The 27,760-nt window shown below is 50.6% G+C and overlaps 1 protein-coding gene across 6 annotated transcripts; it reads right to left on the bottom strand.

Moving 5' to 3' along the window:
* Positions 1-424: 424 nt before the first annotated feature.
* Positions 425-27,757, bottom strand: HPS4 (HPS4 biogenesis of lysosomal organelles complex 3 subunit 2). Of its 6 annotated transcripts, XM_036823467.1 has the most exons (15): positions 26,919-27,019; positions 25,673-26,193; positions 23,465-23,555; positions 21,489-21,632; positions 16,829-16,936; positions 16,256-16,372; positions 14,665-14,759; positions 13,145-13,217; positions 11,197-11,233; positions 10,425-10,521; positions 8,909-9,821; positions 4,289-4,421; positions 3,726-3,834; positions 3,001-3,011; positions 425-1,727 (listed from the first exon to the last, which is right to left on the bottom strand). In XM_036823467.1, exons 2-15 carry the CDS (start codon positions 25,711-25,713, stop codon positions 1,579-1,581), a joined length of 2,118 nt encoding a protein of 705 aa, XP_036679362.1. In that variant the 5' UTR covers positions 25,714-26,193; positions 26,919-27,019; the 3' UTR covers positions 425-1,578. The 6 variants fall into 6 exon arrangements, with proteins under 6 accessions (XP_036679362.1, XP_036679359.1, XP_036679358.1 ...); XM_036823464.1 differs by lacking the exons at positions 3,001-3,011; positions 26,919-27,019 and adding an exon at positions 27,730-27,757; XM_036823463.1 differs by lacking the exons at positions 3,001-3,011; positions 26,919-27,019 and adding an exon at positions 27,685-27,745.
* Between the last annotated feature and the right edge of the window lie 3 nt (positions 27,758-27,760).

Genomic DNA, 27,760 nt, shown 5'->3' with positions numbered 1-27,760 from the left:
AGTCAGTCATGGGAATGTTCCTTGAGAGCTTGGCCCCGGGATTCGTAAGGGACTTTTCCTTGGAGAATCAGGCAGAGAAGTAGGACATTGTACATTTCTCCTAGCCTGAGGTGTGGTCCTCCTCCATCTGGGAAGCTCACCTCTTAGGCCAGCCAGTGGCAGGAGGGACCCCAGAGAGGTGACAGAAAGGGTGACATGGGCCTGTTGTGCGGTCCAGCCACGCTGCAGCTGGTGCTCCCTGGAACAGCCCGCCACCCTCGCCCAGACCGTTCTGACATGCCCTCTTCCTCGCCTGGCCAGGCTGGATCAGGCAGGGCAAAGAGAAACGTGACCACGCGAAATATACACATATGTACATATATACATACATACCTTCATCCTTACTTTGTCACTAGAGATGTTACTGTTACTCAGAACTCATTAGTGTTTTTGGCTATTTTATTTTTAGCCCTTAGAAACTTGTTTCGAGAAAAAGACACCATGTCAGAAACATGAGATAATGGTTCACTGACATGAAGTTATTAACATCACGATTTTCAAATGGAATCTCAGGTACTTCCAGTAAACATCTGGTTAGGATTTTGCAAAATATTTTCATCCTGTGACCTGCATCACATCATCATAAAATGTCAGACTATAAACGTAACAGAACTGACGTTCTAGTACTACTCCAGCCCAGAAACATACAAACGAATGCTGTTCCCTTTCACGCAGCCACCGCTGAAAAGCACAGTTCTGCTTTTGCACCAAAACCTTTTAGAAACTCCCGTTTGGGACACTCACTCGGGAGGAAGCAGCAGCACAGCCCACTTCCAACCAAGGGGCCCAGTCTGGCCTGTCGTCACGCAGCTCTCGGTCCCGGCACCCCAAACTCCCTCCCACGTCATTGAGATGTGCCCCCACTGTGGGTAAGCCAAAGAACAGGCTCCTTGTTTTGAATATAGTTCCAGAAGATCCAAACAAGGTGGCTTCAGCATCCCTGCTGCTTCGCTGCACTAGGCGTCCCGACCTCCCAGAAGGACTGCTCTGAAGATAACCTGAGAAGTGGGAGCTCCGGTCTGCTCGCTGACAAATCCGTCTCCTGGCTGGGCAGTCACACCTCAGACCGGCCCCCTGGACACAGGGCTGGACAAATACTCTAGACAGGGCCAACCAGGTTCTAGAAAAAACGCCACCCTGGGTTTTTGTGGTCCTAGTTAAGGCTGGGGTGGAACAGCAGCAAGAAATGTCAGGTGCCCGGGGCTCCGTGTGACAGGGGGACTCACTGGCCCTGTGCCCCTTGGGCGTAAGGAGCCAAGGCGCCCAATCTGGCCGCAGTGCTGCCCACATCATCAAGTTCTTTACCACGTGCTCTAGGTCTGCTGACCCGGAGAGCTACCTCCTCCAACCCCGATCTGCAGAAGGGGCAACAAACACTCAAATATCATTACATTCCTAAAAACAAGGGACTATTCTAAGGAAAACAAAATAGAGGGACTTTTCCATTTAACAAGGCAGAGCTTCCTTTGCTGGGATTCGATGTGAGAGTCATCTGCTGGGGTCATGAACCCACGGTTCAAAGTAAGTTCACCCCATGCTTCAGCAGCTTCTGCTTGGCTTTGCCCGGGAGGCTGAAGGCGCTGTCCTGCGGACTCGGGAAGCCGGAGCTCCGCCCCGCCGACGCCAGCTGCTGGAAATAGGTTTCCTGGACGGGGCTGCAGCAGGCGTACACAGCCGTGGAGGCATTCCTGTTAGAGGAAGAAAGGAGACCACAGTCCGACGCTGCCTGTGAGCCCTCAGAGCCCGGAGACCCCCAGAGGCGCTGTCAGTGACCCGGCAGGACGAGTCATGGACCAGTCACTACGGCCATGGAGAGGGGGCACCTCGGCCTGCGGGTAACGAGCACGAACTAGAGTCACACAGACCTGGGTGCTCATCCCACCCCTGCGACTTCCTGGCTGTGTGCCCTTGACTAAGTTGCTCCAGCTTTCTGAGTCTTAGCTTTCTCATCAGTAAAATGAATATGACAACAGTAAATTCCCTCACTGAGATTTTATAAAGAGAGTAAATGAGTAGGAATATATACAAATTGCTTAGCCCATGGTGAGTGGTTAAGAAATGGAGCCTGTTTTTTCTGTTTCTATTATTCAAATGAGCTACATATCCCAACGCTAAAACCCTCTCAGCTCCAAGGAAGATGAAATACTACAGGGCCACAAGGTGGGTGATGGATCTAGGTTGCCAGCGTGGGGCAGCTGTGACTTAAAGCCAGAGAAGACACATTTATTACGGAAAGATATACAGAAATAGTGGCTGGAGATGGCGCTGGGCAGCAGAAGTGCCCGCATTCCTGTGTGGCAGGTGACAGGCATTAGAACCCGGTCAGCACCAGAGCCGAGCCCAGAGCCCACACGCCTCCTTCTCAGCCACACTGTCCCCGGAACTGGAAACGTGTGTGGCGGGGGGCATGTGCTTAGAGCTGAGACACCTGGGCTCAAATCCTGACTCAGCCTCTGAGTAAGAATGCGACCCTGGGGCGAGTTGTTCATTCTGTTTGTGCTTCAATTTCCTTGTCCATAAAATGAGGTTCAAAAGAATGCGCTCGGGCTTCCCTGGTAGCGCAGTGGTTGAGAGTCTGCCTGCCAATGCAGGGGACGCGGGTTCGAGCCCTGGTCTGGGAAGATCCCACATGCCGCGGAGCAACTGGGCCCGTGAGCCACAACTACTGAGCCTGCGCGTCTGGAGCCTGTGCTCCGCAGCAAGAGAGGCCACGATAGTGAGAGGCCCGCGCACCGCGGTGAAGAGTGGCCCCCGCTCGCCACAACTAGAGAAAGCCCTCGCACAGAAATGAAGACCCAACACAGCTAAAAATAAATAAATTAAAAAAAAAAAAAAAAAGGGGAAGGGAGAGAGTAAAAATTAAAAAAAAAAAAAAAAGAATGCGCTCGACCAAATCATTCCAAGGACTTAACTGAGTGATATACACAGAGCAGGCACCCCCCTTCTGACCCTCTAACTTGCCTTCTTTTCTGCTACCGGTTTCATAAGAGAAGCGTGTAGAGAGAAAAAGTAGAAATTCGGTTGGTTAAAGATTGTAAATGACAATAGTAATAATAGATCTAGATCTGCTGGCACAGCGGTGTTCAGGACATGCAACAAGGTGAAAAAAAGAAACTTGTAAAACAGCACATTAGTATGCTCCAGTTTTCTAGAAGAAAAACCATTAAATAATCAAAAATTCTAATCGTCTATCTTTTATATGCAAAAAATAAAAACAAAAACCAACGAAACCTGGAGTAACATACACCAAACTATTAACTGTGGGTATCTTTGGGCCATATTGCCGGCGATGGGATGACAACATTTGACTTGCGAGACTTGGTCATGAGCACGCGGGACTTGTTAAGTTAGAAGATGGAAGACAGCACTTCAGCATCGTTTATGGCAGAGACCGAGGCCTCTCCTCCCTCCCCAGTGATGGATGGAAGCACTGAGGTGGTGAGGGCCTTAGGTCTCCTCCCTGCTGTACCCCAGTGTATAAAGCAGTCCGAACCCCAGGATGGGACCCAGCAAATACATGACATGGGAAGCACAGGGGCAGATGACAGCAGCCACCGGAGCAGATCAAAGAAAGCCCTGACTGGTTCCTGGACTGTCCTTCATTCGGTTATGAATGAGGCTCTCTGCCCAGGACCCCGGGAAGGCGGCTCCTGGCGCAGGGCTGTCAGTGAGCCAGGGACGCTCACCTGACGGTCACTTCGTACAGCGCGGGCAACCGGGCGAAGTCGGAATGCATCAGGCTGACGGCCTGGAGGAAGCGGCGGTCCTGGGCTGTGGCCACCTGCGGCAGGTTGGCTTCCAGAAGAGGACACAGAAGTCGTGAGTGGCAGACCGCCCCCCTCCACCAACATCCCCCAAACCCAGAACCATAAACTGGGACAGGGTGAGGCCCCGGCCTCAGGTATGGGTGCCCAGGGGCAGTGGGACAGAGGCCGGGGCGCTGGGCCCTCCAGCTGCGCCCCGCCATGGAGCACACGCCGCCCCCGATGGTGGGCAACACCGGTCTCTGCACACGAAAGTCCGAATTGGGAGGCAACCTCGTCACAGATATTTGAACGTGTGTGTGCTTCTCTCAAAATGTTGGAGAAACGGCCAAAATAAGATAAACGAGAAAAGAAATGTTTGCCAGGAGAATTTAAACCCCGTGGGAGCTGGGCTCCAAGTGAGAAAGCAGCGTCCTGACTGCAGGGCACTCACCCCGTGCGCTGGGCCCCGGTTCCCACTCCCACCCACCGGAGGCGCCCCTTACCCGCCAGCACGTTCTGGACGCGGTCGTAGTGCGCGAAGCCATAGGCTCTGGCCGCGGGGGCCGCCTGGTCCCAGGGCAGCGTCTCGTTCAGGTGCACCTCCAGCCCGTTGAGGGACGCCAGGCTGCCGTGGTACTGCGGGGCAGGGAGGGGACAGGCCGCCGCTGAGCAAGCCACCCAAGGGATATCTGCGTGGCTGCCTGACTTAGCAAGAAGGACTCTGACCAGTGCTTTGACCTGTTGTTAGAGAAGTCCTGACTTCTGCCCTTATCTCCTAATGCATTTCAAACTTGTAGAAAAATCAGAAAATAGGGGGGAGCAGAAAAATAAAAGAAAAAAAAAAAAGCAAGGAAAAATGGCCCACAATCTCACCATCCAGGCAAAGCCGCTGGTGGCGCCCTGGTGCATCTCCTAACCACGGCTGGCGTTTGTGCCCCCCTCCTCCTCCCCCACCCCGTGCTTCTTGACTGTCTGCAGCAAGGCCACCTCCCTCCCTGTACCTAGAATGGTACCAGCCACTGTTCTCGAAGGACTGAGAAGTGTGGGTGAAATGGTTTTCTGTGCTCTCTGGCTCAGAGGAGGAACCCAGCTGAGGAAGGCTGTCCGGGAGGTGAGGCCCAAACACCTGTATTTTAAAACACCTCCCAGGGGATGTCACCTGCAGGTGCAGTTGGGAACACTGGACTGTCCCATTTTGTACGATTTGTTGTTTATAAACTAAAGATGGAGTCAGACCATAAGTAACGACTGATACTAGTTCTGTGACCTAACGATATAGCATGAACTTTGTCCTTCATCCTTGAACTATTTTCCTGCAATGTCATTTTCGAACGGCTGAACTCCCTCTTGGGCCCCGCCAAGTACGTCCGTCACGTCCAGATGGACTCAGCCTGAAACAGGGCCTCCTGGGGCTGCCCCGGGCTGCTAAAGCCACAAGGAGGCCGCGGGCCCCGGGCCGCAGCTGGCGCCCAGGTGAAGGACCTCCTGGCTCAGTCTCTTCCCGGCCAGATGACCAGGGGCAAGTTACTGGCTTTTCTGCGCCTCGTTTTTTTTCATCTGCGAAATAGGGATACTACAGGGCTGCTGAGTGGCGGAGGTCAAATAGCATCTATCCATTCTGTCCGCTCTGAAGTGCCGGGAGCGAACGCATTTTCTTAAAGTCAAGAATATGAAAACTGTCATTATTAAAGAAGTGGGACCTCTTCCATGAGCTCGCGTCCCTGGACTAATATGACTTGTCTGTGGGTTGACTTATTTCACAACAGCTGTGTAAAAAAATAAGCTTGCATAAAAGGACCAGAGATGCAAAGAGAATGTCCTGAGGTGAATGTCATGAAACTCAAGTGTTATTTTGGGGAGTGTCCTGGACTTAAATTAGCATTTCTATCCCATGTCATAGAAATGGTACTTAAGGGCGTTAGGTTTGGCACCAGGGTTTACGTGACACCCTCATCTCTGCGTCCCCAGGGCCCAGCAGCGAGCCTGGCTCCCAGGAGGTGCCGGGCAACAGCCACTGGGTGATGGACAGCGAGTGTGACCGACACGAGGCACCGTCCACCACCAGCTGTGCGGGCTGAGTCGAGGGTCCACAGTAACGGGACAGGAGGACAGGCACGCTGTCCCCTGCTCAGATCCCTGGAGCAGCCTCACCAGCGCGATTAACAGAGGCAGATGAGGCCGCGCGCGTGTGTGCGTGTGTGCGTGTGTGTGTGCGCGTACGGGATTTACCACGAAGTCAAACCACAGCCTCGCTGAAAGTTTCTGGACCTCAGGAATCTGCAACAGTCATCCCTCCATCCCCAGCGGGTGCCCAGGGGAAGGGAAAACGGGGACAGAATGAGCCATGCCAAACCCTGAGCTTTCTCTGTAGGCACCGAGCCACTTCCGGAATCTTCTGCCTATCTTGTACTCAGGATAAAATCACTTAACCATCGACGCAGTTAATCATAAGACGCTATACCAGATGACACGTGGGCAATTTTCTACTGGTAACCAAGTGCTTTCATATATACGAGGGGTCAGCAAACCATGGCCCGTGGACCAAATCCAGCCTACTGACTGTTTTTGATAGCCTGAGAACTGAGAATGGTTTTTATATTTTTGTATGGTTAGGGGGAAAAAAGTCAAAAGAATAATATTGTTATGTGAAAATTATATCAAGCTTCAATTTTTGTGTCCATAAACAATGTACTGGAACACAGCCACGCCGTTTATTTACATATTGTTTATGGTTGTTTTTGTACTACAACAGCAGATTCGAAGAGTTGTACAAAGCAGAAAACACCTGCTATGTGTTCCTTTACGTTAAAGTTTGCCAACCCAAGACACACTACCACATACGAGATCCTCACAGCAGCCCTAGGAGACACGGAGCCGGGGCTGTTCCTGCATCCTCCGCCTTCTAGCCCACAGCAAAGCACGTGGCTCAGTGTCAGTGTGCCCCAAACACGCAGAAGAAACGATGCAGGAACACACGTTTACTCAGAAGCACCAGTTTCACGGGAGAGGGGTGCTTTTTTGTATTTTATGCTAACACACTAAACCCAGGCTTTGTCTACTGTACACACAGCTCTGTGTCCTACTGTAGTGATGAATAACTGAAGGTCAGTGAGAGGATTATCTTGGGTTTTGAGCAGGAACTATCAGCGGCTCTCTGCTGCCCCCTGGCGTGAGCCTACTCTGCTCCTCTGAGTTAGTGCCACCCTCTCCTGGCTGCTCCCTCCATCACCCACTTCGCCCAGCTCCCGCCCGCACCCTCAGCAAACAGAAAAGGTGGCAGTTGAGCCACTGAAAGACGTGATGGCAAAATGACCCAGGGAGCCGTGGTGATGTGTCTTTCCCAAGGGGGGCTGTGCTCACGGTCACTTCTGAGCTGTCGTTTACCATGCTGCAGGGGTTGGCTTTTTCTAGACAGCAGCAGAGGGTCTGGAGGGAAATCAGGTCGACTGTTTTGTGTGCAGAACCGGGACAAAAAGGCAATGAAAGCTCTCTGCTGATTATAAAATAGACGGCCTTTGGGTTTGATCAACCGACTCCACTCGCAAACCAGCAAGCTGATCAAAGTTCGTTAACACCCTACTCTTCTTAGAAAAGACTAGTTTTCTTTTTCCATAAAATTGTGTTCTCTTTCCTGCCCAACACCAAACCCTACTTTCCATGAAAGCCCAGGGAGGTCGTTGCCCTGACAACAAGGATGGGCTGTGACAGACCAAGTCCCATGTCCGAGTATCAAGGGCCACAGAAGGCAGGGCCTTTACTCCTTCACCTTCCCACCTACCATGCCAAGGTCAGATCCACGAGGGACAGAGGGTTGAGGGTGGGAGACAAGAAACAGGCAGGAATCCTGGACCCCACCATGTGCGTTAGGTCTTGATCTCAAAGAGGCGGTTTTCTTAAGGGCAAAATGGGAGTTACCATGCCTGCCCCCAGAGCTAGCTGTTCCAAGGCTTGGCTGAAGTAGCAGATGCAAAGTATTTACATACAGCGAATGCAGAATACATCTTAATTTACCTTCTTCTCCCAGAGCGGCCTGCACTAGTTTTTCTTTTTCTTTTTGGGGGGAAAGTAAAAATAGAGGGGTGGTATCCACTTTACTGCAATGCCAACACTGGGCCTGCAAAATGCCGCGTCTAAGCTCGGCGCTAAGCAGGACAGACCATGAAACCAAGGCATCGGCCTGGAGATGGATGCACAGAACTGCAGCCCTGGACCCCTGAGCTGTTGTAAGGAGGAGGAGCCTTGGGGAAGGAAGTGGCGGGAAGCCCCACTCGGAGAGGGTGCTGCGGGGCCTGTGGAAAGGGGAGAGGAGCCAGGTAGGTGCGAGAGGCGCAGGCCCCGTCTCCAGGCTCCGCGCGGAGGACCCGCCGCCCTCCTCCAGTGCGTTCCAGGGGACCCGCTCATTTACGGAGGGCCACGGGCCCTGCCTGCTAATACGACGGGCTTAGAATAATATAGATTTAAGAACAGAAACAAGGCAAGCCCCAGGACACCATTCACCCTGCAGCAATTTCAACCTGCTGTTTTTATCGCTGCCATTGCCCGGCCAACTAAAGCAAGGCTGTTACTATGGCAACTGGATCCAGCGTGGGCCCAGGCCCCAGAGAAGGTCAGCTTACCACTCGAAGTGGGGAAGGGGCTGCAAGGGTTTGAGAGGAGCCTTCTGGATCCAGTTAGCGTTTCAGACATCCTGGGCCTTCTAGGAAGGAGCTCCAGACGGAGGGAAAGTCAGGGCTGGCGGAAAACTCCCAATCCAGGCGGGGACACGCACAGACTCCGGCCACACAGAGCCTAGAGCTGCCGGGCTAGGGAGTGAGGCCGTGTGTGGTCATGGCCTGCGTGGCTGCACTGCACCCCACACTGCTGATGACGAGCCAGACGCGCTGAGAAAATGGAAGAAGCTGGAAAGGGCAAGACTTGTGGATGCCTTTGCACGTGACTCTGTGCTCAGCACTGGATGCTCACTCACCCCCCACAGCCGAGGAGTTGGGCACCGCCGGCACCCCACTGTGTGAACAAGGATGTTTGGCACGAGGTCACAGAGCTGCTGGCCGAGCCCCCCTGCCTATCCCCGCTCCGAGGAGGCGGGCGCGGGCCGCCAGGGGCCAGGGGGTCTGCACACTCACCACGTCCTCGACAGCCGCGCCATCTCCCAGCAGCGGCTCCTCGGCCAGCAGCAACAGCACCAGGCCTCTGACGCTGTGAGTGTAGAGGTTCATCCGCACAAGCCGCGTGCGGGACGCGGGGGTCGCCCTGGACCCGGGTCTGTCTGCGGAGGGGCCGTCACCTGGAGGGTCTGCCGAGCCCGAGGTGCGTTCCGGGCCGGAGGCCGAGCGGCCCTCAGGAACCCCGTCGCCACGCTGCCCCTCGCCTTGTTCCCCCACGGGCAGCTCAGTCCCCGTCTGCCTCGAATCCAAGCAAGGCGACGGCAACGGCCCGCTCGCCGGGCCGAGGAGGTGGTCCCTGGGGACGGGGGCTTGGCTGCTGTTGCCGGGAAGGTCTCTGGGCCGTTCTAGGGCTCCGTTCTGGGTGAGCATCCCAGGAGTGGAGGGAGGGAGGGGGCCGCCCACGGCTGTGCCTACAGGCAGGGCCTCGGGTGGCTTGCTTCCGGCGTTGCCAGAGTCACTGACAGATGCCCTGCAGCCAGGAGGCCCGCCATCGGAGGCAGAATAACCTAAGGATGCTCCCGTGTCCTGAGCTTCTGGAACGTGGATTTCAGACAAGTCCAGTTCCTCTTCCCCCCTGGACAAACCGGTTTCCTTCACCAGGGAGAGGCCGAGCCCAGGCCCCTGGCCCCTGGTGGTGTGGTGCGGTGTTGGGGGCTTGATGCTCTTCAGATCACAGCCAGACCAGTGTCCGTTCTCCCTGCTGCCATTTGGCCAGGTGACGACAGGAGACCTGGGCTCAGGGGTGGTCGCTGAGATCCGAGCCGTGGATACCGCGTGTCTGGGGGTGTTTTCTTTCGGGGCAGATGTGTTCAAACTCTTTGGAGGGCGCTGGGCTGGGGGCTCCAGGAGTCTGGCTGGAGATGCCAGAGTGCTGGCGAACAAGACGGGCGTGAGGAAGGGCAGGTGACTGAGCGTGGGCAAGGGCCCTGCCCTGGGGGAGACTAAAGCAGTGCTTCCCTAAAAAGCACGGGCATTGGTGACAAGTGGGTGCTGAGGCCACAGAGCCTAAGAGGTCATGGTCAAAGCACAGGAGGAAACCTAGGGCAATGCCTGGGCCTCGGGGCTTCACACAGTGACACTGGGATCACCTACAGGAAACGGCAGAGCCCACTGAATCAGGGACACCCACGTTTGGAGGCCGACTGTGAGTCAGGCCCTATACTGGGTGCTACACACATAATATTCCCAACTTTTCTGGGTCCATTTTACAGATGAAAAAACTGAGGCTCAGGCAGGGAGTGGACTTGCCCAAGGTCACGGAGCTGATAAGCAGCAGATCTGGGATTTGAAACCTACGCTCATCTCACTCTGCCAGATGCCTCTGATCTCTATGCTGAAGTTCCAGATGCCCCTGCCAAGGCAGAGCGCGGAGAAGATGGAATCAGTTATCAAATACCAGGGGCTCACCTGGATAAATCCGTGGGAGGGAGTGCCCAATGCATGGGTTAAGAGGAACCCCTATGAGCTCCCTTACCTGGTCGTGGGCTCCTGGGGGAACTCACGGAGACTGACGGCTTCCTCTTCGGTCAGGAAAACAGGCACAATCTGGACGTCTGGAGGGAGTGCTGCTCCTAGAATTGCAAAGCAATGTAGCCAGGGCCCTCCCCTGGGCCAGAGAAGACAGAGGGGGCAGGGACTGTTCTTGGGGTGACGCATCCAACCCACAGGCCAGCTCAGAGAGCAGCTCTGGGCTACGTTCCTCAACCCAGAACAAAAGCCACAAAACTGCAGCTACAACTTCAGCCATCAGCAAGGAAAAGCCCGTGTAGGCAACTCTGCACCCAGGGTGACGTTTGGTGGAAGAAAATTTAGTGGCACTTAAAAAAAGACAGAAGCTGGAAAAAAGCACTTCCACCTGACCAAACGGGTCTGCCCCGACTTAGGATTCAAAATAAAACAAATCCCCCTCTTGGGGGCACCTGCACTGCTGCAAAAGGTCTTCCTGGCAGTGGCCGCCGATGGCACCCTCTCCTAATTGTGACCTTCTGGAACTCGTCTGAGTAGTCTCATAATGGGGAGTTAAGGAGGATCTGAAAACAGGGATTTAAGAGGTGTGCCTAAATCAGGAGCTTTACAACTGCGATTTTGATGGGTAACTTTGTCCTTGAAGCTCTATATATTTTTCCTAATCTCACGAGCCGAGTGGAATAAACCATATAGGACTACTCGGCCTCTCACGTGACTTGGATAGGGCCAGGCAGCTTAAGGACCATTCCCAAGATGTAACAAGCCACCTGATTACTTACCATGTTCCTGCAGGGCATCCCCTCCTATAGGTTTTCTCTGAAAATAAACACACAGAGAAGTTGGTGCTGGGCACCGCGTTCTCCCCCCGACCTAACCATCAGGACCGCGCGGTGCCATCTGTTCGTGAAATGCAGCCAGGCCCAGGATGCTGGTCCCAGCGCATGCCAACAGCAAAGCAGATGGAGCAGAAGCTCCCCCAAGCTGCCTGGCCCCGCCGTGGCTGGGGTCAGCCAAGAGCCAGGCCCACACTGGCTGGGGCGGCCACACCACCCAGGCTCACACCAGGCTTCTTCCCGTTCTGATTTCTCAGTTTCTCCTCTCTGGGAATAACAGCATGCATTCATTCACGTTACCTCTCAGACCTCCAGGGAAGTCATCTCCTGGAATAAAGCCACATCTGCCACAGCCCTGGCCTAGAGCTCACACAGACCCCATTATAACAAAAGTGTGAAGGGCCTGTGACCCTCACAAGGGAAGGATTCAACCTAAACCAGATGTGAGGTCAGACCTCTTGTTCTGATTTACAATCAAGGTGAGAAACCCAGGAATCTGCTCAAAAGAGCTTTCCAGCCATCTCCACCTAAAGGTTCCAAAAGGACCCACCAAAACAAAACAAAAACTGCTCTTCTCACCAAAATGACTTTCACTCCTAAGAAGTGTTGTGGCTTTCTTTTTTTCTTTACATAAACTAACTCTAGACAAAAATTCTTTTCCAAAAAAATCACATATAATTCCCTCACCCGCAAGCTAATCCTGTTAACATTGGGCACATTTTCCTTTAAGTCTACGCATTTTTTTTATACTCTGAGGCCACATTACGTAAAACTTTTTCTGCTTGAAAGACTGACACACAATTTCTGTCATTAAAGCATCTTTGGCCATTTTCAATGGCTGACTAAAATTTTATGAAGTTTACAGTGGTGAAGGAGAATTCATCGTTTCCCTACTTGAGACCAGCAACTGGCAACCAGTCTGTAAATGGCGAGCTAGTGCATATTTTCAGCTTTGCGGCCATACAGTCTCTGTGCAGCTACTCAACCTGCAGATGTGGCTCAAAAGCAGGCCAAGAAAATTCTGTCTGTAGGCGACTGGCCCACAGCCCACGGTCTGCCAGCTCCTACCGTAGACATTTAAGTTATATCTGATTTTTCACTTTCGTAAATCCTGTTGCGATAAGTTTTGAGTATAAACCTTCTTCAGCAGTCAGATGATTTCCTTAGTATTGATTTGTAGTGCTGAACTATGAGGAAAAAGGAAAGGGCATCCTCAAGCCTCTCATTATCAAATAGTTTACCAGGAAGGCTGTTCTAATGACCCCTGCATCACGGTGGGAAGGAGCTGGCTTGAGCCACACACGTGTTTTAAATGTCTACTGATTTAATAAGTGTAAAAAGCCAGCCTGATGACACATTTAAAACCAGAGTCTCGCACAGTAAGAATCAACTAGTAAAACAAAAGAAAAAAGAACTCAAAGGAAATATGCCAGAGGCTAGCAGTGATTATCTCTGTGCAGTCCAGTTGTGGGCAATTTTATTTCCCATGAGCACATATGACTTTTCCTTCATTATAAAAACAGTTAAGTAAATATAAGACGGAAGTATTTTTAAAGTTTCTATTGTCCTAAGCCATCTTTTACAGTCTCTCTCTCTCTGAAAAATCCAACATCTTTTTGACATAAAGCCCATCCTTGAGGGAAGTCAAATTCTCATAGCTCCACTTGGATCGAAGAAAAACCAACCAAGTCTACCACGCAGAAGACAACGTTTTCTTTCAGCTTTGCCAGTGACCTCACTCGAAGGAAACCACGTGGATGGACCTGGGGTCCTGAGAAGGACAAGGCAGCAGCAGCCGCCCCCATCCATCTAGCACTGGGGACCAGCCTTGCCCGATATAAAGACAGACTCGCCGGATGAAGCATCCCAGCCAGCGGGGCGGGCTTTGCGATACCTGGTCCCGACGTGCAGCTCGATGAAGCAGGACCTTGGCTGTGACAGAGGGTGGGAGCTGGGTGCTAACGATCCTGGGGGGTGAGACACAGGAACAAGGACACCGTGAGAAGAAACACACTCAGGACTCTGAATTGGAAACATTCCTGACACCCTGTGGTGGCGAGGCTCTCGGGGACACAGCTGGTGGGAGTTTCAACTGGGAAAGCCCTCGTGGAGGGCACCCTGTCTGTTCCCTCAAAGTTTAAAATGTCCAAACCCTTGGACTCGACTTGTACCAAGGTGTGTGCTTAAGAATATTCTCGACAGGGAAAATGGTAAAATCATCTTTTAATGGGTAAACGATTTAAATGTCCATCAAAAAGAGAGTAAATTCATCATTTTCTGTTGTATGACACCAAAAAACGTGTAGCTGTTACAAGAGTGAGGTGGACCAATAGGGACTGATAAAGAAATCCCTACTATACACATTAAGGTGAGGGACCATATGATCCCATTTACAAAGACAGCAGAAATAAGCAAAATCAATACATGCATATATGTGCAGGTGTGTGAAAACACACAGAACAAAAAGGATGCTCAGCAAACCGCTGACGGTGGGGATGGCTGAGAGGGAGGGGGAGGGGCGGGGAACCTTTGTGCGCTGCATGTTTCTCTCTTGGTTCATTTTTTTTTTACCATGAGAATGTGTTCACGCATTAGGTGTATGATTTAAAAATAACTAAGAAATGCAAAATAAGAAAAAAAATATTATCTTTGACACCATGTTGCTGGTGAGCCTGGCAGCACCACAAGCTGATTCAGAGCCGTCATTGTGAAAAGAAAGGGGAGGTCATGTGTTGAGGGCCACTGGGAACAGGGACTGCACCCCCATCGGTCATCTCATTTCCTTCTCCACCGAGTATGTCTACTTGCCAGAGGAGAGAGTGGAGATGAGGCAAGATCACCGGGGCTGGGAAGAAGCGCAGCCAGAGCCCGCTGAGTGCCTGGAGATCTTCTCCAGGGCCCACCCCTCTGGGATCAGAGAGCTCTGGGCACAGAGCACCAGCTCTCCTGCCTCAGGCTGTGAGAGCCGAGCCTCCGCGGAGCCTGGAAGAGGCGTGGAGAGCTCTTGGGTGCGCAAGCTCACTAAGAGGCCCTCCAGCTGTGTGAAGAGCCGCAGTGAGACCTCAGAGGCCAACTGGAGATGGACCCAGCCAAGAGGCTGCAGGAGCCTGAGCTGAAGCTACGGCCAGCACACCAGGGCCCTGGGCAGCAGGGGAAGGTGCTGTGGGCCTCCACGCCCCATCTGAGAATTTCACGGATCTCTTCAAAGCTGCCTTTTATATTCCCAACTCTTTTCTGGACACAACAGTTCGCAATTTCCCAGCTCTGCCCAAAGACAGGCAGGGACCCTATATCAAATCTAAACTACCCGCTAGTTGCCAAACGAGACCACCTGGAAGTGGCCACACACCGCGATCGGGGTGGTCAGCCCTGCAGCAGGGGGAGGGCTGGAGCGGCGGCATCCGGGTTACTCACAGTCCCTTGTAGAGGATGCAGCCGGCTAGCACGTGGGGCGAGCGCTGGCAGGTCTGCAGAATGAGGGCCGCCTTCAGCAACAACAGCGGCTCCACCTGTGCCGGGCAAGAAGCATGCCACAAGGTCAACACGCGTACCGTCAGCGAAGGAGGAACAGGAAGGGGGCTCTGGAGAGCAGGTGGACAGCTCAGAGCCCAAGCCTGGAGGGAGCGTGTGCCGCACAGTGACAGCTACGTCACGCCTCTGACACCCAGAGCGGCTGCCACCACAAGTGCCAAATGCCGGGGACAAGGAGGCCTCCCTGGAAGCTGGAAGGTACAGCAGATATGGCATATGGCTCTTCACAGGCGACAGTGCAGATGGCCAAGGAGACCCTGACAATCAACGCTGAGACCAGAAGGCAGCAGGAGAGGAGAACCTACCTCTCAAATTCAGGTCATGGTGCCGGTGAACCCACCCACCCATCCTCCACCGTCCCCCTGAAGCCCAGGCACCCCTGTGACACAGCTGGCTTGATGTCTGACCAGGTCCCGTAACTCTGTTGCGTAACAGAAAATGATAACATCATGGCCTTTCACTCAGGGGTATATGCCTCAGTCCACGGTCCTTGTAAAAAGTCCCGAAAAAGACCAGAAAAGGATCTGACCCTGGTCAAGAATGGCCAGCAATAACCAAAAGCCTCTTCCTGCTTCCTGCTGGGCAGCGGTTAGAACCGAGTGCCAAGGAGCCAAGCATGCAGTTAATTCTTTCACGGCCTCAAGACGCGCCCAGGCCCAGCCAGCCAGTCTGGAAAGCTCTGGGCCAACCCCAAGAAGCCCTCCAGACGGGAGCGGGAAACCTGCCCCTGTTTCTAGCAGCATCCCAGTGCCACATCCCTGTTAAAGGGACACAGTCAACGACAGCAGTGAGACCCAGCCCACACACAGTGGAAGGCTCCCGTCCCCCGAGATGCTCAGGGCACGGGCGGGCAGTTCTCAAGGGGCAGTGCCGCGCATCTCCCTTCGGCTACCTGACTGTGAGGATGTGATGCTCACCAAGATCAAGGCCACTGAGCAAGAGGCAGTGCAGGCGGCCCGGCCACCCACGCAGGTGGCCTCCTGTCACCGTGTGCCAATGGCAAAAGCGACGGCTCAGGGACAAAACACCTCCCAGCCCCAGATATGGCAACCCTGGTTTTAAAATGTCAGCCCTGGGCCTTTTTGGATGTCGAGAATAATTAAATCACATAATGGCACTATTGAGAAGGGGACCTTCAGATTACTGAGTTCAACACTCCTGGGCATTAGCAACACAGTAACACCCTTTACTGAGTATCTGCTTTCTGTCATTTACGTACTGTCCCATTTCATCATCAGGACAGCTCTGGGAGGCAAGTCTTATGCTGTGGCCATTTTACGGGTAAGGAGAGTGAGGCTCTGGGAGGTGACCTGACTTGTCCAAGCCCACACGGCTCGTGAGGGCTGCGTGGAATCTGAGTACAGGTCTTAACAACTATGTGCGCTGAGATGCAGCTCATTCAAGGAGGAAACATGTGTCCAGAAGCCCTCTTCCTATCCATGCACCGAGCAGAGGGCTGAGCCTAGCCTGTTACTTTCGTTCGGTCCAGGTTCCAGAGGGAGTTGAATATCCTATGCAGGTCACCGGTGTTTCTCAGGATCTGGTCGATGAAGGTGTCCCACTCGCCGCTCAGCTCCTCCCGAGAGCAGCTCTGAAACAGAACAGCTGGGGGTCAGCACGCAAGATTCCGAGAGACACGCTGTTCGGCAGGGACTCCGACCACCAACAAAATTGCTCCTACGCGAAAAACTGGCCAGAAGGGAGGGCCTGTTCTGAACTTCCCATCCAGGCGAGGCCCCACCTCCTGCCCCTGATAACCTGCCCCCCACAGACCAGGGCTCCTCGGGGCGGGGAGTGGGGGGAGGGCGTGACCAGGCCCTGCTCTCCCCAACCATCCTAGGAAGGAGAGAACGGGCATAAACATTTGGGTGAATGGGACTCAGGCCACCAGGGAAGAAAGGCATCTGAGAGGGGCTCCAAGGGCACATGACCTTGTCACTGACACGACGTGTTTATGTCAAGTGTACCAGACCCCTGGGTGAACGCTGTGTTCTGCCGATACCGATTTTGCTACGGAGGTTCCACGTAAGACTCCTCAACACCATACCTTGTAGGCCAGAGAAACAGGCCCGTTGTAAAAATTAAAGAAGCCGATGAGCTGATCCAGAAGCTGCTTGCAGCTGACATCAGGGAGCTCAACAGCACAGCCCAGCACCTGTAAAGGAGGACAGGCATCTTCCTTTTCTCTGAGGCCAAGCTCAGAATCCTGGCATCCAGGGCTCACTAAAGCTGGACTCCACTGGCCCATCAAACTCCATCTTCTGCTGTGTGACCCCACACTCTCCACCAGCCACACTGGTCTTCACAGGAAACAAATACTTTTTGTACCTACTCATGTTGCCCAAGCTGAAATCGCCCCGCCTCCCATTCTTGTTCATTTGCCTGGGACTGCCCCCCCCCCCCCCCCCCCCCCCCCCGTGCCCCCCCACAGATGCCAGCCCCCGCAGGATGCCTGTTTTCATCACTCCAGACAATGCCGACCTGTTTCCTGATCCCTTGTATTGTTAGCACTGTTATTTGGACACTGGATGTTTCATTTGGGTTTCACAGCAAACACTGGACCCAGACCGTTTCATGAATGGCCATCCCGTCTCTCCAGCTGGATGGAGTGCTTCCAGAACGGGGACCGACTGCATCATCGCGCCAGCCACAGAAGATAAACACTTGCTCAGTTAGGAAATAATCTGGGCCTATGTTTAAAGAGCCTGAAAAAACTTCGTATTCTTTGACTCAGTAATTCTACCTGTAGGAATCCTTCCTAAGGGACTCATCAGAAACTTAAACAAACCAACCCTGAAAGAAAACAAATAAACAAACAAACAAAAATGCTCTCTGAATGTAAGCTCCACTGAGGCAAGGATCTGCATTTTGTTCACTGATGTAATCCAAGTGCTGACAACAGTCTGGCACCCAGTAGGTGCTTATGTCTCCCCTAATTAATCTATAGAGGGAATGAAATCCTAATAATCCCACCAGCTTTTCTTTAGAAACTGACAAACTGATTCTACAACAGAAATACAAAGGACCTAAAATATCCAAAGCTGTCTTGGAGAAGAATAAGTTTGGAGGACTTCCACCATCTGATTTTAAGACTTATTATAAAGCTACAGACATCAAGACAGAGTAGTACTTGTATAGAATCTTCAGAAAGATCAATGGGAAAGAATAGTGAGCCCAGAAGTAGAGCCACACTTAAATGGTCATTTGATCTTCAACAAAGGAGCCACAGGAATCTAATAGGAAAAGGAAAGTTTTCAACAATGGTGCTGCATTAACTGGACATCCATATGGAAAAAAGGACCCTTGACCTCTGCTTCACACCATACACAAAGATATATCCAAGGTGGATTACAGACCTAAATTTAAAAGCTAAAACTCTGAAACTTACAAAAAAAAAATTGGAGAATGTCTTCTCCAATGGGTTAGGCAATGGTTTTAGACAGAATACAGAAAGCAATAACCATAAAAGATAACACTGATAAATTAGACTTCCTTAAAACTAGGGCTTCCCTAGCGGTGCAGTGGTTAAGAGTCCGCGTGCCAATGCAGGGGACATGGGTTTGAGCCCTGGTCCGGGAAGATCCCACATGCCGCAGAGCAACTAAGCCCATGCACCACAACTACTGAGCCTGAGCTCTAGAGCCCATGAGCCACAATTACTGAAGCCCGCGTGCCTAGAGCCCATGCTCCGCAACAAGAGAAGCCACCGCAGTGCAAAGCCCGCGCACCGCAACGAAGAGTAGCCCCCCTCTCACCGCAACTAGAGAAAGCCCGCATGCAGCGACGAAGACCCAACGCAGCCAAAAATAAATAAAATAAATTTACAAAAAAAAAAAAAAAAAAAAAAAAACTAAACTAAAAACTTCTCATCAAAAGACATTATTAAGAAAGTAGGCACACCACAAACTGGGAGAAAATATTTTTAAAATGTATATCTGACAAAGAACTGGTATCCAGGATGTATGAAGAAACCTACAACTCAAGAAAAAAAGAAAACCCAGTTTAAAAAATGGGCAAGAGCTTTGGACAAATACTTTGGGAAGGAAGATATACAAATGGCCATGAAGCACACGAAAAAGCCTTAATATCACTAGTCATTGGGGAAATGCAAATTGAAACCACAATGAGATACCACTTCACATCCAGCAAAATGGCTAAAATTAAACGAACTGACCACATTACTGCTGATGAAGATGTGGCAGTATCTGGAATTCTCATACACTGTTGGTGGGAATGTAAAATGGTACAACCGCTCTGGGCAAAAGTCTGGCAGTTTCTTGTAAAATCCACACACACCTACCCTATGACCCAGCAATTCCATGCCTAGATATTTACCTATGAGAAATGAAAACATATGTCCACAAAAAGACTTGTATAGGAATGTTTCTAGAGCCTTATTCCTTTTTTTAATTTTATTTTCTTGAAGTACTGTTGATTTACAATGTTGTATTCTGCTCTACAGCAAAGTGATTCAGTTATACATATATATACATTCTTTTTCAGATTCTTTACCATTATGGTTTGTCATAGGATATTGAATATAGTTCCCTGTGCTATACGGTAGGACCTTGTTGTTTATCCATTCTCTGTATAATAGTTTGCATCTGTTAATCCTAAACTCTCAATCCTTCCCTTCCTCTATCCCCCTCCCCCTTGGCATCCACAAGTCCGTTCTCTATGTCTGTGAGTCTGTTTCTGTTTCGTAGATGTTCATTTGTGTCATATTTTAGATTCCACATATAAGTGATATCATATGGTATTTGTCTTTCTCTTTCTGACTTACTTCACTTTCTGACTTACTTCACTTAGTATGATAATCTCTAGTTCAATCCATGTTGCCGCAGACGGCATTATTTCATTCCATTATGGCTGAGTAGTATTCCATTGTACATATGTACCACACCTTCTTTATCCATTCATCTGTCAATGGGCATATAGGTTGTTTCCACGTCTTGGTTATTGTAAATAGTGCTGCTATGAACACAGGGGTGCGTGTATCTTTTTGAATTAGAGTTTTTATCTTTTCCAGATATATGCCCAGGAGTGGGATTGCTGGGTCATATGGTAGTTCTATTTTTAGTTTTTTAAGGAACCTCCATACTGTTCTCCATAGTGGCTGCACCAACTTACATTCCCACCAACAATGTAGGAGGGTTCCCTTTTCTCCACACCCTCTCCAGCACTTATTATTGGTAGACGTTTTTTTAAAAATTAATTAATTAATTTATTTTTTGGCTGCGTTGGGTCTTCGTTGCTGTGCGTGGGCTTTCTCTAGTTGTGGCGAGCGGGGATTACTCTTCGTTGCGGTGCGCGGGCTTCTCATTGCGGTGGCTTCTCTTGTTGCAGAGCTTGGGCTCTAGGCGCACAGGCTTCAGTAGTTGTGGCACACGGGCTCAGTAGCTGTGGCTCAAGGGCTCTAGAGCACAGGCTCAGTAGTTGTGATGCACAGGCTTAGTTGCTCCGCGGCATGTGGGATCTTCCCCAACCAGGGCTCGGACCTGTGTCCCCTGCATTGGCAGGCGGATTCTTAACCACTGTGCCACCAAGAAAGTCCCATTATTGGTAGACTTTTTGATGATGGCCATTCTCACTGGTGTGAGGTGGTACCTCATTGTAGTTTTGATTTGTATTTCTCTAGAGCCTTATTCTTTTTTTTTTTTTAATATATATTTATTTATTTATTTATTTGGCTGCACCAGGTCTTAGTTGCGGTGTGCGGGATCTAGTTCCCTGACCAGGGATTGAACCCGGACCCCCTGCATTGGGAGCACAGAGTCTTAACTGCTGGACAACCAGGGAAGTCCCTCTAGAGCCTTATTCTTAAGTGCCCCAAACTGGACACAGTTCATGTGTCCACAAAAAGGAGAATGAATAAGTAGACTGGGATACATTCAGACTATGGAATACTGCCCAGCAATAAATAGGAATGAACCGCCGGTACGTGCAACAATGTGGATGAATCCCACAAATGTTAAAATAGAGGATAAAGGGATGAATATATAAATGTGTGATAAAGCAACTTAAATGAAGTGTTCTGTAGAATCTAGGAGGTATGTGAGTATTCACTGTAAAATTCTCTCAACTGTTCAGTATGTTAGAAAATTTTCATAACAAAATGTTGGAAATAATACCTACGAAGGTGAAGATACTTCCTCACACTTAAGCATCCCATCCCCTCAGGAATAAATTTAAAATGAGAGGAGGCATGAGACAACAGTACTTCAGAGCCTATGGTACTACTAGCTGTAAATTGTTCTTTTTTTTCTTAATGGTTCTTTGAAACCTAACATATATGCACCAGTGTCTTCGAGTTTCTGGCTCCCTTCCCCAGTAAGCGTGGAGAGTATAGGGAAGTATAGGGAGTAGAAACAAGAAAAGATGGAGATTAAAAACTCAATTTGCATCACAGAGCAAAGAGAATTTCCAGAGGATGACCTAAGTCTTTCAAAAGAGAGAAGAGAGCAGGCGTGTGCCTTGCAGGATGTGTCAGCAGTGTTTTGGAGAGAGCACTCAGTTCTGATGGGCACCTGCAGAGAGTGACGCGCGGATGACGGGCCGCAGCACACGCGGGGAGAGAAGGAGGTTCTAGGCTCGAGAGCCGCGGCAAGCATTATTTCTAAACCCTAGCATCGCAGTACTTCTCACCAACACAGAAGACTCCTGGTAGAGGCTGTCCTACAGGCACTGGTTCAGCCTGGTAAACTTACCCAAAGGTAATCGCCGTCAACCTTTATGGCGAACTTAAGTTTCCGCAGACGGATGACGGTGGGAGGAGAGCCGGAAATGTCAGAAATGCAGTGGACAACCCCGGCGATCTGTCCACAGAGCAGCTCCTGTTGGTCAAGCAGGGTCTAGGGAAAAGAGCCAATTCCAGACATGAAGTTCAAGTTCCCCAACTCCCGTGTCATTCCTTAGAGCAGGGGTTGGCAAACTATAGCCTGGAGGCCAGATGGACTCTGCTGCCTGTTTTTATATAGTCCGGGAGCTAATGATGGTTTTTACATTTTTTTAAGGGTTGTCAAAATAACAACAAAGAATACGTAATAGAGACCTTACACGGCTTGCAGAGACCAAAACATTCCCACATTGGCCCTTTTGAGACAAAGTTTGCCGAACCCTGCCTGAATTGTCACAAAACACCTACAGTGAATGCATAGGATGATTGCCCAGAACTACGTTTTTGTTCCTAGGATTATAGGCCTGTGCATGGGTAGAAGAGTGAGCCTTTATCCCCATTCAAATCCCCTGCAGAATGGCCAGAGCAGCCTAGACTAATCCCCACTCTCCAAGTCAAGTGTGATCACATGAGTGAATACACAGGCCTCCTAATCGATCTTCACGTTAACTAAACCGTGGGGCAGACAGACGTCATGTGATGCAACAGAAAACGGAGAACTCTTGACTAAAAGAGCTGAACTTGAACCTAATCAAGGCTCTAGATCTTACTACTAGTTTAAAGGAAATGCACTGGGTAGAAAGCATTAAATGATACCATCGTGAGGAAGTAATCAGCCCAATCCAGAGTGGGGGATGTGCTGACATTCTACTGCATAAGAGACCTGGTTTCTTCAATAATTCAGTGGCACAGGGGGAAATAAGGATGGGAGGAGGGGTGAGGAGTGTTATATGATAAAAGGGACTTGAAACACAAAATAACCAAATGGGGTATGTGGACCTTGCTTGGATGCTGATTTGGAGAGAGAGGGAGGGAGGGAGAGAGAGGAGGGGGAAGGAAGGAAGGACTAAGTAACATCTAAGATAATAAAGGCAAAATTTGAATATAGACTGTATCAGATGATATTATTGTTACTAATTATTGTAACTTTTGCTGAGTGGGATGTTAACAAAATACACCCTTTTCAGTTAGAGATGTTACTTGATACTGGTGAGATGACACCATGTCTAGGATTTGCTTCAAAATACTTCAGAAACAGGCTTCCCTGGTGGCGCAGTGGTAAAGAATCCGCCTGCCAGTGCAGGGGACACAGGTTTGAGCCCTGGTCTAGGAAGATCTCACACGCCGCGGAGCAACTAAGCCCGTGAGCCACAATTACTGAGCCTGTGCTCTAAAGCCTGTGAGCCACAACTACTGAGCCAGCGTGCCACAGCTACTGAAGCCCCCGTGCCTAGAGCCCGTGCTCTGCAACAAGAGAAGCCACTGCAATGAGCAGCCCGTGCACTGCAAAGATGAGTAGCACCCACTCGCCGCAACTAGAGAAAGCCCACGCGCAGCAACGAAGACCCAACGCAGCCAAAAATAAATAAATACATTTATTTAAAAAAAAATACTCCAGGAAAAAAAGAGTGGGGAGGAGTTAGGATAGCTCATATCACATTAGTCAAGTGTTGCTTATTGTTGAAGCTGGTGGTGGGCACGTGAGGGCCGATGATTCTCTCCTCTTTACTTTGGTATATGTTTGGAGAAAAGTTTTTAATCCAGCGGTGCAGACAGAAAATCATGACGGTAACAGAGAGCTAGAGAAGGCGGGAGTACTGGGCTGCCTGGGCACTTCAACACCAGAACAACAACAAATAATACAACTAAGAATAAGAGAGTAGAAGTGGCGAATGCCTGGACTACGCAAAGAAAACTGTCCATATGTAACCCTCCCTAGACCTTTGAAAAGTCACCACTTTGAGGCAGTGGGATCCCCACCAAACAAGAAAATGCTGTGTGGCTTACCTGAGGGGGAAAAAAGTAACAGATGCCAGCTCTGGTTGGATCTCCTTCTCCCTTCACCTTGGAACCATCATAAAGGAAAAAATAATTCCACCTGTCAAGAGAACAGAAGGGAGCCGTGTTTCCTTCCATCCGGTGAGCAGGGCCTTGTAAAACACAGCTTCCGTTTGCCCAGCCGGAGAGGGGCTCATGATTCGGCATTTGAAAAGCCTTCTGGTGGCCCCAGAGGAGAAGGAAGCCAAGAGCTACAAAGAGATAAAACCATTTCATAAGTGCAGCCAAGTCAAACTAAAAATACGCCTCTGTCCAGCCGTCAGACCATCTGCCCCAAAAGACAGAAGAGCAGCTAAGGCAAGACGGGGCACCCACAATGATGCCTCTTACTTGAGACACTGAACCTTAACTCTATAACCATGTGGTTTGATCAAGTGTCTTTTAAGGCTCTGATAATGAAGTAAGTTAGGGATGTCTTAGTTGCCCTCATAACTGCTGGGCACGAGGTCTCTGGAAATTGCCCTTCTACCAGGAATTCATTTAACACACATTTGCTGAGGGCCTGTGGTGTGCGCTGCGTTTGCCAGCCCCGGGGGCCATCGCGAGGAAAGGGAAACAGGAAACATGCAGTTTGCCCACAGGGCAGCGAGTCTATAACGGGAAAAGCGGGGGCATCTGAGAGCTCAGAGAGGCACCACACCCCTCCTTTAACACGATCCCTCATCAAACTTCTGATTCCCTCCCTGCAGAGGCAGCTCTCTCCTCAATACCCGTAACCCTCCGCTCCTCCCTAAAGACTCGGGGTCTCCTCTCTGGTGTAACTACAATTACTTCTTTAAGACCACAAAGCAAACTACCCAGGCTGGACCTGGGTTTTAATCTCTCAGTCTCCGAAAGCACACCACCCATCAGGCCAGAGCAGTGACTCCTCTGTCACCTGCACTCTTCTCCCCTGATCTGCGCCCTCCCTGGCTCCCACCTTACCTTCCTGATGACAAGCACTAACTCTGTTTCTAGCACAATCCGCTGTCCCGAGTTCTAGGTCCCGACGTGCAGCTGGCTGCAGGGCACGGACAGATCAAAGAGCCTCAAAAATGCTTCCAGCCCAGCTCGGAAACCCCACTGCCAGGTGGTGAGCATATTGTAATGTATAGAAATAGCGAACCACTATGTTGGGCACAGTGTTATAGGTCAATTATACTTGAAACAAACTCATAGAAAAAGAGTTCAGATTTGCAGTCATCAGAGGCAGGAGGTGGGGGAAGGGGGGTTGGATAAAGGTAGTCAGAAGGTACAATCTTCCAGTTATAAAATAAATAAGTACTAGGGATGTAATGTACAACGTGATAAATGTAATTAACACCGCTGTATGTTATATATGAAAGTTTTTAAGAGTAAATCCTGAGTTCTCATTACAAGGAAAAAATTTTTCTCCTTTTATTTTTTATCTATATGAGATGATAGATGTTCACGAAACTTGTGGTGATCTTTTCACGATTATGTGTTACAGTGCCGTATGTCAACTATATGTCACTAAAACTGGAAGCTAGATAGATAGATGAATAGTTGAATGAATGAATGAAACCCCACTGCGGGGCCCCATTCTACCGTTTCCTTATGTTCCCTGGGTGAAAGCGACCCCACTCTTACGGGCACACAGGAGAAACCCTGAGTGTCGTTTTGAAGTGCACACATATAATCAGTCATAAATCCTGCTCATTCTATTGAAACCATGCCTCTCACTTTCCTCTCCTTGATTAATGTTTGCTGAACCAAATTAAGACAGGCTTAACCCATTTGCGGTTGAGAAGGGAACTGAGTTTCAGGCAGACATTGTGTTTGTAATACCCTTGAAGAGCCAGTCTGGCCAGACCTCTTCTCGTGGTGTAATTCTGCACCGCCACAGCTTCTTGTCTCTCACAAGTGAAGACTTCGGTGCCCACGGTATTATCAAGGCCGGCTGCGGGATCCAGCCACGGCTCTCTTTTCTACCTTCTGCCAGCCATGCTGGACTCGTCAAACCCTGCAAGAGGCTCGTGTGGTTACAGCACATCAGCTTTGGAGAGAAATGGCCCTTGATTCGCTGCTCTGAGGAAAATGGTATTTTTTTTTGTTCTTAATAAAATCAAGACAATCTGGCTGGGGATTCTCAGTTCACCCAAAACATCCGTGCAGCAGCCTGGCAGGAACTAAACCCCCGCAGGCCCTGCTACTCACCAGGAGGCTGACCTGGCCCCTGTCGAGGTGGAGGTGGCCATTTACTCTTCGGTGGCCCTCATTCTCTTTATTTGGGTTTTCTTTTCCAGCCTGGCTTCTTTCTCCCCAGCAGTGACAGTTCCTCCGCTGAATCCGGATGTGGGACGTTTAGGTGTTTTCAGTCTCCAACAGTCACTTGTCTAGTTTTCATTCAGCATGAAAGTGCTGCTTCCCTTCCTTCCAGGCCCTTCGGTCCCATCAATACCTCCAGCCTCTCAGAGCTCTGGGAAAAAAATCAATAAAGCAAGAGAATTCTACCAGAAAGTCAAATCCACCGATCTGGTTCCGTGAGCATCGGCTCCCTGGCCCTCTGCAGAACGACCCCTTCAAAGAACGACCCCTTTGCCAGGGAAGCCTGACAGGGCAGATGCATGCTGAAGGCGGTGCTCTGAAGCGATGTCTAGCTTGTCTGGTTCAAAGCCATTCTGAAGGTTTCTTTAAAAAGTTTTAAAGCTTTCCGTTCAAACATCAGTCCCTTGACCCTAAAATAAACACAAGGAATAGATTATTTCAGAATCCCATGAGTGAGCATGTGACCCAGCAGGGTTAAGCAAATAGTATGCTTCAAAAGAGTTTTCCAGAAAGCTGAAAAGTGTGTTTCAAAATCCAAAAGAGAGGGGAGCAAAACTTCAGAGTAAGTCCCATAGTTAACGTGAAGAGATATGTCACACAGAAGATAGAATTAAATAATCGGTGTGAAAAAGCTCTGGGTGTCAAGGACAGCTATACAAATAAGGTGGTTGGTGTAGTAATAATGGAACTCAAATTAAGGAACTGTCACCTTGACAGCCCAAAATTAATCTTAACATGTAGAATCCCAGAGCTGGGCAAGTTTCCAAGAGACAAAAAGAGAATTTAACAAGTGGCTTTCAAACCCCCACAAGAGGAAAGAGAACTCAGAGTATCAAGAAATTTCAGGCTCAGAAGGGACGCTGGCATCACACACTCCAATCCTTACTCTCCTTCAAAAACTACCTTGACTGGCTCTTGCTTACTCCCTCCAGAGACAGGCAGTTCTCAGTGTTCAGCTTATCCTTCCACCAAGCTGAAAACTGGCCTCGCAGTAACCTCCACACACTCTCCAGGAAAACAAAACAAGGTCTCATCCTTCCACAAGTCAACCCTTTGGTCACTTCAAAACTGTATCCCCACTGTCACTTTCTCCAAGCTTAATGTCCCAGCGACATGGTTTCAAAAGCTTGCTCACCATCTGCCGTCCTCCTGGGAACACGAGAGTTTTTTTAAGCTCCTCTGGTAGAGGGAAGTCCCTAGAGAGGACACCACCGAATCTTTGATGGCCTGTAAAACCTGTCTTTTCTCAGCTCTGGGTATCTTGGGGTGGGCCTCCCTAGGGTCATACTCATATTCGGATGCCTGTGGAGGCGGCATCTAAGCCCGTGGAACCAAGGACTGCAATCTGAAACCCCCATTCCTTGTTCCCATAGGACTGGGCCCTACACTGCCAAGGACCACTCGCTTATCTCTGAAAGGTCCAGAAGAAGCCGGTAATGGTCCGGCGGGGACAGGGCAGGTGTTGGGATGTGGCCAGAGAAGGCTGTGGCCTGGGAAGTGGCAGTAACGATCGGGGGAGTCGAGACGTGGCCGGCAAAGGCCTGGTGGTGGTGGTGATGGTGTAGGAAGTGGCCTCAGTGTGTCAGCAGAGCAGGAAAAGGGGCGCTAATGATTGCGATGGGCCAGGAAGCGATCGGTAACCGCCGGCAGCAGTGGGAAGTGTCTGGCCTCAGCTCCAGGGGGCTGGGACTGGTGGGCAAAGGTGCGGGGATCAATCGGGGCCGGGTCACAGCGCGGAGGGGCCGCCAAAAGGGCTCTCGGCCGGGGGTCCCGCCCTTTGGTGTCCCCCGCGCCGCCGGGCGCCGCCCCACCCGCCGGAGTAGCCAGGCAGCCCGGGGATCCGGGATCAAGGTTCGGGACTCGGGACCCGGAGGTCCCAGCGACTCCCGCCCGATACCTACGCGCGCGGCGGAGAGGCCCCAGGGTCACGCGCCACCTGCGCTTACCGCCCCCTAAAGTTCCCGCAGAGCTGGCGCG

Source organism: Balaenoptera musculus, chromosome 14 (genome assembly GCF_009873245.2).
Source record: "Balaenoptera musculus isolate JJ_BM4_2016_0621 chromosome 14, mBalMus1.pri.v3, whole genome shotgun sequence".
In the NCBI taxonomy this organism is placed as follows: Eukaryota; Metazoa; Chordata; class Mammalia; order Artiodactyla; family Balaenopteridae; genus Balaenoptera; species Balaenoptera musculus.
This window is presented reverse-complemented; position numbering and strand designations above follow the sequence as displayed.